This window comes from Bombus impatiens, unplaced genomic scaffold, assembly GCF_000188095.3.
Source record: "Bombus impatiens unplaced genomic scaffold, BIMP_2.2 scf_0217, whole genome shotgun sequence".
Lineage (NCBI taxonomy): Eukaryota > Metazoa > Arthropoda > Insecta > Hymenoptera > Apidae > Bombus > Bombus impatiens.
Window position 1 is genome coordinate 3639543 of NT_176636.1, and position 12833 is coordinate 3652375.

Consider the following 12833-nt stretch of genomic DNA (forward strand, 5'->3'; position numbering starts at 1 on the left):
CGCCAGCCGCACCTGGTATTTCTCTTGAAGAATGGCTGGCGGGCTCGTTATCTCCGAAGAGCTTCAACGGCACGTGGATCAGTGGTAAATATCTTATATTTCTTCCACGGCCCGTGAAATACTACTCGTTCTCTGGACCGTTTGGCGAAAAATTGCGAGTAGACCGCGCGCGACGCTTGATTTCGCCAGATGCGGATTATTTCTTCCACAATAAAAATATCTCATATCGCTGCATTATGGAAAATCAGCTTTTCTGAAGAACAGACATAGCTCTTGTTGGACCAAGATTGCATCTTCTTCAGTTTTAGCAAAGGATATTTCCTTTTGTTGACGAGCATTAACGTTACCGTGTGTTAGACTTTAGGTTTTCGGTTTGCATCTTAGGCGTTCTATGGAAGATTAGCCTTTTAGGAGAACATTTTTGTGGCTTTCCGGACCAAGATCGCATTATTTTCAGTTTCACTAAAGCATATTTCTTCTGGCTAATGAGAATTACTGTTACTACGCATTGGATGTTGCGTTTTCAGCTTATAAGTTAGAAGATTAGCTTTTCCGAAGAGAATTCTTTTGGGTTTTTCGACCAAGATCGCATTTTTTCAGTTTCAGTAAATGAAAATGGAGATTGCTGAAACTATGCATTCGATCTTGGGTTATTAATCCGTATGTTATATGCCGCATGGAAGATTAGGTTTATGAGAGAGGTAGAATTCCTGTGGTTTTCTGCACGAGAATTGGACGCTTCTCACTTTCAACAAAAGATGCTTTACTATGCTTTAGGTTTTGGATTCTCAATCTGTCTTTGTCGTTATCTTTAGTGGAGACTGTTAGTACTGATTAAATATTACAACTTTTGTGAAAGATAATTTTCTAGAGATATAATCAAATTTCTGTTACGTTATTTGCACCTTTGAGAGTACGAGTTTATATAAACACGCGTAATTCCTCTGCGATTGTTAGTTGATCGCACTTCTTGGATCTCAGCCAGCGTAAGAAAGCCGTTTTGCTGGGGAGATGAATTATAATGAGGTGCCTAAAGCATAAAGTGACCTTTGCTTTCGAAATCAAGTGAAAAGTGACTGGTCAGTTTATCGTAATAGGAATTCTAAATATAATCGATCATAGCGTATAGCCTTGTCAAAGTACGTCAGTCTCCACTGTTGAAAATAAAACTTCAAAATGTCATCTCAGTCTCGTTTCAATGTCATTTTGAAATCTCCTTCTGATGAAATTTTATTATCTAGTATTTTAGATCGGAGTTTCGATCAAATTTCCTACTAGATGAATAAAATCACGTAGACAAATAAAGAAGTAAAATAGAAGGAGGGAATAGAGAACGCAGACCTTCAGGAAGCGATGGAACGCTTGGAAGTTGGAATATAGTGACTCAATCGAGGTTGCTGCCAATAGTGTCCTCTATAGATGCGAAATACTCGTCCAGAAGCTTGACGTCGTATAGGGATACGACACTATTCCGTACTTGGTACTAACCTAAAATATCTATGAGTCATTTAGTGACCCCGGTGACACTTCTCGGAGCGTAGTTATAGTACTTCTGTATAACGTTTTCTCCAGTTTTATTCTTACATCAGAATGTCTGTCATCCAAATGAACTAATCGACCATTATTATAAAAAAGTGTTAAAAATTCAAGAGCATATCCTTTCAAAAGCAAAATCAACCAGTAAAGGAGCTAGCTGCCAGTTACCCTCCCATTGTAATTGTAGTATGCTCTTAAATAACAGAGGGAATAGTACACGATCCCTTTTTTTGAAAAACGCAGTTAAATTTTCTCCATAAATTTAAATTATTGTATCTGTAGATATACTAGCTTGCTGCGCACATCTCACGAGGATCGTACAGCACTCAGCTAATTTATCGCTCATTTCATGATAAATTGATGAGGTTCTTAATTATTTCTTGGAGTTCGTTGACACTTCAACTTTAACTTTTCATCCTCGCCACAACCTTCCGTCGTACTGCCTACACGACACAAGGACGCGAGCAGAATATTTCTTATTATTACGCGATACCAGTAGAGTGCTATGGAATCCTCTTGCTTACTTTTGATCGGTCTCTGTTAAAAAAAAAAAAAAAAACAATTTCGATAAAATTAGAAAGAAAGAAATAGGAAGAAAAGAAGGACGTTGATTATCGTCATTGGTTCTGTTGATCTTATTTGATTCACGTAGAAGTAAGCCAATCTTTATCAACTGAAATTTAAATTCGTCTTTAAGTTCTAATATACATTCCTCCCATTCCCTTCGTTTCGTATGATAAAAGCAACACGAAATTTATATCAAACGATCTACGTTTAAATTAATTACATCGATATTGTTAAAGGTTTATCAATTATCTCTACAGAAATCAGAGATAATTTCTTCGATAGACGCGACCCAATTTGAAAAAAGCGAGTTGAAAAACTCTCGTAGGAAACACTGCAAGTGTCAAGAAACAAGTTCTTGAGGAGGGAAAGAAAACTTACGCATTAATGCAGTCGAAATTCTTGGAAAAGAGAAGTGTACTGTAAGAAGTGCTGAATGTGCCATCTCTTAGTCGCAAAGAAAACTCAGTGTCCCATTCGTTTGGATACCTGGCATCCGTCTAAATAGACAAAAGCCAAGAAACGATTAACCAACGTTTCTATCGGCGCTTGTATCTTCCTCCGCAGAAGCGACGTTGTCCATCCTCCAGCGTTATTAATCAAGTGATTAAGTTAACAGCTAACTCTTCTTTTTTTCTGTATGTGGAGAAATCCTCATGGACACTCCGCTGTTACTAATAATCGGGTAACAGCAGAGTAGTGTCGGACTCCTACCGACTAAAACTCCACGATGACCATCCTACGCGTATGACAGGAGTGCTCCAGGAATCTCTCGTGAGTTATCTTCCGCTGCACCCCATTCTGCTTTCTCTTGTCCGAGCTAGTCCTAATAATTCTCTGACTGTTAAATTTGGCGTTAGGGGCGAGGGGGAGGGCCGTTGCCCCTAGGAGCCTAGCGCTATCGCCCCTTTCAGTCGTGGTCCGTTGGGACGGCGATGAAGCGGCTCTAGGCCGCCTGACTGCCATCCGTCTCCATCGTCTTATCCTACAAGGGTGAGAGTTTTTCTTACTCTCCCTTTCTGCTCGCTCCTTCGCGAGCATAACTCGCTCGCAGAAGAGGCGAAGCGGCTCTAGGCCGCCTGACTGCCATCCGTCTCCATCGTCTTATCCTACAAGGGTGAGAGTTTTTCTTACTCTCCCTTTCTGCTCGCTCCTTCGCGAGCATAACTCGCTCGCGGAAGAGGCGGACGGCCTCGTACTCCTGTGACTCTCTCAACATCGCTTCTAGCGGGGCAGCTCCCACGCCGGACAGAGTTCCAGCGTGCACTGCGCTGTGTCCCTGCCCTCTCCGTAGTGAAGTTAACAGCTAACTAGCTGTTCCTGACGAGTATACTCGTCACGAAGAAATGCTACTATTTCGTGTTACGACGAGCATATCCGTCGCGCGTACAAAGTGGTTACAATTTATTGTTTAAATAGCAATTTAGTCAGTGCGGTAAATCGCAATAAATCGTAAGAACATTGAAAAACAAAACAGTCGTTTCATTGCATCTTTGTTCTGAAGCGGTGTAGGGTTGATTTAAGCAAAGAAATACTCGTCGGTGTTCGGCGATAGATTTATTCAACGATCTTTGCCTTCGACTCGTTTCGCACAATTCTCGGTTACCGTTGACTTCTCGCTTCGCTGTTAAAACACCAATGCTTCTTTTGTCCCATTTGTTTCATTTGTCGCCCCCAACGGCCACAAATATTTTGCGTTCGACGAGTATACTCGTCGTCGCTTACTTTCTGCGATTTCACGCTTTTCAAAGTGGTCGCAATAGCTAACTGGTTTGAGGTGTTATTCGTCGTAGTGCGTTAAATAACCCCTTAAGCTACGTTTACGAATTTTGGGCCGAAAACGTAAACAAGCTATTATATATTATATATTATATTTGGCCCGATCATCGAACTACGCCCGTAATATTTACGTTTGATCCGATCATTTATTACGAGGTATGCCCGTAATATTTATGTTTAGATTTTTTTTCTTTTTCGCGCCCCTCGATATTCCCACTATCCACGCGTTTGTTAAGCAACCGCGAACGTTGCCACGCACGTCTTCTTCTCTAATATTCTGCGGAAGGACCATTAAGATATTGATGACTTATTGGAGGATATACAAAGTTGCCGAGTGCCGCCACAGCTTAATAATCTACCAAGCAATTAAATCCCATTCGAATTCTATATCACGGTATTCCCGTCGCTACGTGGAATATTCCCCATAAAAGATCCAAGTTTCTCGATTTTGGCAGCCACGGTATTTTCTACGAGCGCTGTTCGATCGATCGACCCTGCTCTCGAATCCCTATGTATTCACGCGTACATTCAAACAAGTACGCGTTAATTCCCTGACGCTAATTAATTCTACTTGGAATACTATTGGCTTGTTAACTAAGTGATTGAGGATTTTTTTCATCGGGTGGTATTGACAGAAGCCGCAATCACTTAGTTGCCAACCCAATATATCCGATTTCCACTGCTCCGCAGTGTGAAATTTCTAACGATGTAACAACGGAGACATCGGTTGGCGAGAGACGGCCGGCCGGAGATTCACCGGTCGAAATCTCGATTAATCGGCGAAATCTTTATTGCGGTTGTCGGACGCAGCAGTTTGCAATCGGGGGAATTTGACGTAGGTAGTAATTAGCAAGCGAGGGATCATGGATCTGGCGAGAGAGTCGTCCCTTGCTGCGAGAGGCTCAGGCTATTGCCGCAAATTGAGGGTTTCGATGCCGGTTGTATCTAGCGTGCGCGTCCTGTGTACCGGATGGCACGACGTTAATTTCCCTCTGCTTATACGAGCCTATCGATTTGCGCCATTACGTATGGCAAACATCATTTTCAACAATCACTGAATTACCGCCTTGATGAGCGGCTGGTCACGTAGGGGAATTAATCACGGCGCTATCTTTTTTTCCTTCGACCACCCGTCGCTCGCGAACCCGAAAATCTCAGCGGAGAATTCGCGACAAAAAACAACGAACCCTCGTCCGTGATTGTCGTGCCGTAGTTTTCCGTTTTTCGCGTTTGTTTTTCTTAATCCCTTGATACAGGCCGTATCCTGCGTACAGTCGCTTGCTTTTCTAATAAATTGGTGGCGTTTCTAAAACGAAAGTAAGATGGAAACGAGGGATTTTTACAGGCGAAGATAACGAAAACTGAATTTAAGTAACGTTTCACTTAGTTTCGTTGAAGTAAAAAAAAAGATATTGTACGTATTTATTATACTATATTTTATTATTAGTATTGTACTGTATTCACTGTACTAATGGATATAGTGTAATGAACCTAACGGAATAAATGAAACTTTTGCGTATAGTTTAGAGTTTCGTTCGTAATTAGTAGAATTTTGTATTATCGCACGAGAAAAATTTGGCGAGGATGGGTTTTGTTGCGAGACGTTCGATCGGTCGTCGTAGAAGCGGATCGATGATGGAGATTTTTTGATGATAAAGGAACGGAACGAGTTTGCAGGTATTGTTCTCGAAGAATGAAATAAACGGGTCAGTGGTTCATCGATGGAAAAGAAATGAAAACTCTGTTGCACCCGCGCGGTGACTGGCACCTTTCAACGGAAACGATGTTTTCTTTTGGCCAACCATCGCATTGTCTCGTTCGATGTTTCACGGAAAAACGAAATCGAGTTTCTAGCAACTCTGAGATATAGCGAACGAAGGGAATATCGAAAGATACGAGTTTGTATATTTTTACAGATTTTTACACCCTTTTGCAAGATATTCGTCGAAAGGACAGCGATGATACGTTGAAAAGAGGCGAGAAGAATGAATAAAAGTAGAAAAATATACGAAATATCGAATGTAAAGTACTCGTGATATTCGATCGATAAAGTTTACTTATCTATGCGATTGACTGTGTTCGTGAAAATGTGAATTTCCGTGAATATTCGTAGTCCACTTATACTCAACCAACGGACAATAAGTATAATATTAGAGCGAAGATAATGGGTTGAAGAAACGATGGGAGGAAAACGAGGAAGGAAAATAGTCTTAGAAAAAGCATGTTTCAGAACTACGAGAAGATCGACGATTCTCGTGAACGAAATGAGCGTAATAAATAATAGTAGGTATTAACGCTTCGAATGATAACATCTCTAAAATATATTTCACTGAAAGAAGCTAAATGGTCCCTTATCTACGTTTAAGAGAAAACTGATATAATCGATATAAATTTCTAATATCGTAACTATAGAAGTTTTTGATTAATGGAAGATCTAATTAACAACTTAACGATAATTAGAAAATGACGATCTTTTTGTTACAACTTCTCGTAATAAATTAAACGTTTCAGAAAAATATCGACATCTTGCATTTCACAATGCACATTCGAACCTGCCGATATTTTCCAATTTACAATATTTTTCAATTTTAATCTTCCAATTCGGAGAAGTACAAAAATCGCTATTTGCTTACTCTTCAAATCTATCTGTTAAAGCTTCTCGCGACAGGACGATTATGTCAAACCTTGCAACATTTTGGCAATTTGCACTGTTCAGCCTGAGACATGGAAGACAAAAAAACGTAAAGGGATCGCCACTTTCTTAACCTCTGAATGTTTCCAGCAGGGTAATCGATGATCTCGATTTATTTTGGGATTAGCGATCTCCTTTGTTTCCGCCGTCCACAAACGGAGAAGCTTTTGGCCAAGTTTGACGCCGCGCCGTTCCTAGACGCTGTTCGAACCATTGTTCCGTACGTTCTCGTGGAAACTTCACTTTCATTGCCCTCCGCTAGACGTGGCTCGTTCCCCGGCACAAAGATTCCATTCGGTGAATTAATTTCAGCCCGGGCTCTGTGTTACCAACTTAGATGTTTTCCCTTTGAATGTGGACGACTGTGCCGCCGAGGCACATCAATTTTCGAGCATTTCACGTTGAAAAACCAGAAGTGCACGCTTCAACGCTTCCTCTTCCAACAAGAACCGCTTTGTGAAACGTTGAATCGCCAAAGGGTGTGGAAAAAGCGAGGGGAAGTAAGAACAGCACTAATTGAGCTGTTCACGAGAGTTGGAAGTAGTTTTAACTAGACGGTGAATATTTATAGAAATTTATATTTTTACCAACACAAACGAGCAGTTAGATTATGTGAACATTCGTTTTGTCCACCCTGTATCTTGACGAAGTCGTATATTTTGATTACAGTTTCATACATTTTTGCGTGCAGCTCAAGTCGATTTATCGGTTTATGCAAACCGACGATGATCCTTGCGATGTGGCCGATTTACCGAATATATTGGCTTTTATTGGCCAAGCGTAAGTCTTGGTACCACGCGACGTACCATTTATGCGAACGAATGTTATTATTTAGAAATTTTCCCTTAATCTTCCCATCTGATATCCGAGTATCAGCAGTGATCGAATTTCAAATCCGGTTATATGAAGATTAACTCCAATTATATGAATGAATAAACAGCGAACTAAGGGAGAACTGACGATCTCCCATTATCCGACTGATCCAGCTATCCGATACGTCTTGTCCCACGACCGTGTTGGATAAATGGAGTTTTACTGTACTGTACCGTACTCCGATATTCCGTGTATTCTGTGTATTTTTCCACCTTTATGTTTCCCATGAATGCACAAACGTCGAATTAGTTGTAACTAAAGCACGGATCTTTTTTCACGAAATTGTATTATACAAAACGCCCATAATATATATATGTCGGGTTCTCATTAGAGTTAGGGGCGTATAATGAATCTTCGCGTGAATTGGCCATCGTTGTGACGTACCCATCTTCTTGTGACCACAACAGCTTCAGGATTCACGATATCTCGTTGTAGATCAGTTGTTGCTTCGTCTGGTACATTTCTGTGAATATCTATCCTTGATCCTTCGTAGCACTAAATTGTGTGTCTTCTGGTTCTTTAAATAAAAGTGTTGTATCATCCGATGGTTCTAATTTTTTATGTAATATAGATTTCCCCCATCTCCCCGTAGTTGGAACAAAGACTGTCTATCTGTTTGAAAGACTTTAGTTAACTAAATCTTGAGATTTATAACGGGTCCTCAGGCTAGCTGAACATGTACTGTGGAGATGCATCGTCATTTGGTGATCATCTTATCCGAAGAATAGGGTCTGCGTGTGGTGAGTCACGGGACAGAAACCGTTGTCGAGTGCCGCTACAACTATTTCTTTTTAAGGAGAGCTATACTACTGTTCCATACCATTGTTAGGCAAAACGTTCATCCTTTTTTTTTTTATTTAATTCTTTACATTCAAGGGTTTATAAATAATTTGCCCAGTTAGGACATTTGTTAGAATTTTTTAGCTGTTTGATTATCACATGGGTGTCCTTTTCAGTCTTCTATCCATGTATGAGGTGTTGATCGTTTCCTCAGCTAGCCGGTCTGGGTGTGTTCCTGTTCTTTCTTTGTATTTTCCCGCGTATCTGCTAATTTCCTCTTTGACCGTTGGTATTCCTTCCTCGTATGTCCTCTTTTCTAACGTTCCATGGGGCGTCTACTATTGTTCTAAGAATTTTAGCTTGTACTGTCTTTATTTTGTTTATATGGCTCATTGCTGCTGTCCCCGATAGTGGTATTCCGTACGCCCAGATTGGTTTTATGATTGTTTTGTATATTTTTAATTTATTTTCTATGCTTAATTTGGATTTTCGACTTGTCAGCCAATGTATTTGTCTACTTGTTGTCTGTATTTTGTCTATTATCGATTTAGTATGCTGTTTCCATGTGAGTTGTGTTTCTAAGTGGAATCCTAGTTATTTGACTTGCCTTGTTTGCGGTATGTGCGTGCTGTTCAGTAGGATGTTTGGTGGTATCTGTTTTCGCAGTGTGAACGTAATATGGTTGCATTTATCGCGGTTTGCTTTTATCTGTTTATCTTGCAGCCACTTTTCTATTTTTGTGATATGTTCTTGTAATAATTTGACTGCTGGTTCATCCCTACGTTCGCCGACTGGTTGTCGCCTCGAGCCCAAGCTTATCATCACAAATCTTGAACGAGTACAATCGGATTGAATTACAATTGCTTAATTACGGCTATGGTAGAATCCAGATTAAAGTGTTGAGATTTTCCCAAAATTCCAGAGGGAAGGCTCCGGTGACCTTCCATCTCCGATATATATATAAAGAAAAAAAGACACACGAAATATCCAACGTATAGTTTCATCTGTAGTTACTTGGAACGCGAAACAATTTTTCACGGATATTCTACCTTGTTAATTGTATTCTGAAAAATAGGAATTTCCAGAAAAATCCGCAATCACAGAAAAATCTAGTGTTACAACTCCACTTTTCGAAATGTTTCGAACTTCAGTGCCAAAGCACTTGCGTGATTCACAGGATTTCATCGATGTTCTTCGCTTTTTCTTTCGAGGAATTAAGCGACGTGACAAGCAAACGATTCAATCGAGGAAGAGAAAGAAACGTTGTCATATTTCATTCAGCGTTTAATTTGTCCAGAGAAGTTGTCAAGCATCAATCATGCCTTCATTAGAGGTTTCCACGATAGATGGAAAGGTTTGTGATTAGCCGCGCTCGATGAAACACGGTGTCGTTGCACAACTGGTAATCGGTGGTTCACGCGGACATTATGTACTTAGAAATCGTTTCTTTCCTCCTGTGAGTCACACTGATTATTGGCAAATTACTTTGCCAATTGGAGTCTGTCACAGTTTTTCGTCTCGGTGTTTGTACGATTGAGGGAACTTTTTGTCAAGTTTGTTTGGCTTCACTTGAGCTGCATATTCTCTGCAGTCGTGTACACTCTACGTCACGGGAAACATTTTAATTTCATCAGATTTGGTGGATGAAAAATGAGGCGAGCAAACGGAAGTTGTACCACTTTGCGTTTCTTCTCGTCTTTCGTACGCAAGGTTTCATAAAATTCAAGTTAAAACATCGTTTAAATTCTGCATTGTGCTGTCTCGTTACAAGAGTCGCGTAAATATGTAAAGCAGTTTCATCGAATTAAATAATTATTAATTAGCCGACCATTTAGCAGCGAGCAAATATTATTTACCATTTAGCCTATAACTTTTAGTCGACCAGGCTTTCTAACAAATTATTCGATTCTACACATTCTTGCGCATCTGCGCTATTTATTAATTACTCAAGCATTTAGCAGTGCAAAAATATCTTTCCCTTTTTCCTCCCATACGGCAAATGTTACAAAATTAAAGTTAAAACGTCGTTTAAATTCTCCATCGTGCTGTCTTTTTACGAGAATCGTGTAACTACGTAAAGCAGTATAATTTTTCATTTTTAATCGTTAATTAGCCGGTCATTCAACAGCGAAGAAATATTATTTAACCGATAGATTCTAGTCTAGTTTTTAATAAATTATTCGATTCTGCACGTTCTCGCGTATACATTTAGAAAAGAAACGAATCGATCAACGAAGACGAGGACGAGAAACAATCGGTGGCGTTGCATAATCGATCCGCAAAGGTTGCTGCATCCTGTGGAGAGACGCAGTAGCGACTGTCACGTGGTGTGGTCCGCATGCCGCCACGTAACAAGTGATACGAATCGTTGTGGACAAAATTTTCTGGTTGGAAAGGAGACAAGCAGAGACGGCGAGGTTTCTGGCAAGTTGCCTGAGAGACACGAGAGGCAATCATGACAAGGCAGTGAGGCCATCAGGTATTGGCCGAAGGAACGAAGGCTGATCATTTTAGAGAGCGAGGCTACTTCTTGAAAGTTAAGTGTCAGCCGAAGGTATTTTCTTGGCCAACTTCCTCTATCCTCTTTCGTTTTATTTTTCCAAAAGAATTCCCTTATCAGATTACTTTCGATCAGCGTAGCCTGTAGTTTCACGTAGCTCGGTCGACTCAGTGAACCGATCAAGTCGATACTTCGAAAGCTTTCGATGAGATTAGCGATCGTTGCATTCTTTAAGGCCTCTCAGCCTTGTTATTCGCTTTGCGTTATTTATACCGTCTCGTTATGGCCGTTGCGACTTTGTTCTCATCGGCGATCCGTTGTTGTCCGAAGGTGAATCCACGCGAGAACAAAAAGGAAACTCGGGCGTAGTCGTGGCTTAGCTTTTTCGCCCGAAATATTTTCCGCGGACGTGTGATTTATGCAATATCTCTGGCTCGGCTTCTCCATATTTCACGTTGTTGAAGTGTATTGTGCGTCGCGGCAGGCTTTTGAAACGCGAGCTTCCGCGGCCGACGATCCACGACTCTCGTTGAAATTTCTCGTGAATTCCACTCGGATAAACTTTGCTTCCTCCGGCGTTATCAGGTATCGTAATTCTGCCATCGAATATTATTTTCCTCGAGAAAATTGCACGTTCACGCGTTTATAGGAGATTTAGGTAGCAGCGGCTGCGAAAGGTACTCGTACGAGCACGTGTACCTTCGTTTACCAATGAAGCGGTCCCACGCATTCTGTTTTCATAGTTCGCGCTTTTCCAGCTACGGTACACCGCGATACCGGATTCAACGTAACTTGGATTTAACTAATTAGTAAATTCTATAATAAATACAACGATGCACGAGATACTTCTCTTGGCCATTGTATATGTTTCGAGAAGGTCTAGTTTAGAAAGAAATGTCTAGCGACGAGATAAAAATGAAAAGAAAGGAGAAAGGACTGTAGCTAAGATTGGGCAAAGTCACTCGACTGCGTAATTTCTAAGAAGAAGAAGAAGAAGAAAGAATTTTAAGGGTTCTTGTAATAAAGGATGTTATCTCGTGGAGGAGTCGAATTTGCTAAATATATTTTTAATTCGAAGTAGCTGTACGAACTCTGCTTACCGGAGGCTGTAATCTGTTTCGAGAAAGAAATTTCGGTAGCTTTATGGGATAATGAGCCTCTTTATGCAACAATAACCGAAGGAGAGGGTTATTTAGCGAAATAAACGGAGCTCGTTATCGGTACAACGAATCAAAGAGTTTCACACGGGTCAACTTCTAAGGAACCTTAATTAACCGATTCTTAATTAACTGATAAACTTACCGTAGACTATACGGAAGATGGAGGCGCATCTTGGCACAGCTTTATAACTTTATCACCGATGTTTATCGAGAAATACGCAACCTGTGCCTGGAAAAAACTTTATCATTGCTTTACGACGCAGTTAGAATTTAAAATTCTACAAACACAGATAGAACCCGAGCAGAGATTTATTTTACCTATCGAACGTCGCCATAGATACTATTTTTTATATATTTGCACATTACGATGTAAACTAACGCTCGGGCGAGATCCATCGCTATCGTCGTATCCGCGCGTTTGCATTTATTTTCAACGACTTTCCCATCGTTTCTCGGGAAAGCGATCGGACAATGTTCGTTGCTTGGCAAACTCTCCTAAGGTTTCTACGTGAATCTTTCGACTTCGATCGATACCAAAGACGATCGCTTTTTTCAACATCCTCCTTTCTCACGAACGCGTACAAATCCACAGTCTAACAAAGTATAACTACGATTATTGATCGGTAAATTAGCGCGCGGTAGCGTGTTACTCGGCTAAAACAGAAGCGTACAAACACGCCTCTCACATTTTGCGACGTGCTGTATGCGAGAAACAGGCATCGTAACGCGGCATAAGTCAAAAGAGACGCGTCCCAGGGCCGAGTTCGTCGGCGATATGCAAAAACGCGAAACAGGCAAGTTCGTAAACAGGTCGACAGCAGTTTGCGAACAGTTCGTCGTAGGGGCGCGTGCAGAACCCGCCGCGCAACCCTCTTTGGCTCGACACAAAGAAGGCATTTGCGAGCTATTTCTTTGATCTTATCGCCGGGACTGAAGTGGCCGTAAAAAC

General features: G+C 40.9%; 1 protein-coding gene across 6 annotated transcripts in view; it reads left to right on the forward strand.

Annotated features, from left to right (window-relative positions):
• Positions 1 to 12833, forward strand: part of LOC100748212 (venom dipeptidyl peptidase 4) — a 310210-nt gene that overhangs the window by 41564 nt on the left and 255813 nt on the right. For all 6 annotated transcript variants that reach the window (XM_033319882.1, XM_012383458.3, XM_012383459.3 and 3 more), the window contains one exon: positions 1 to 84. This exon is cut by the window's left edge and continues 2 nt beyond it. In XM_033319882.1, the coding sequence (XP_033175773.1) occupies positions 1 to 84 (84 nt within the window). The remainder of the gene's footprint in view (positions 85 to 12833) is intronic.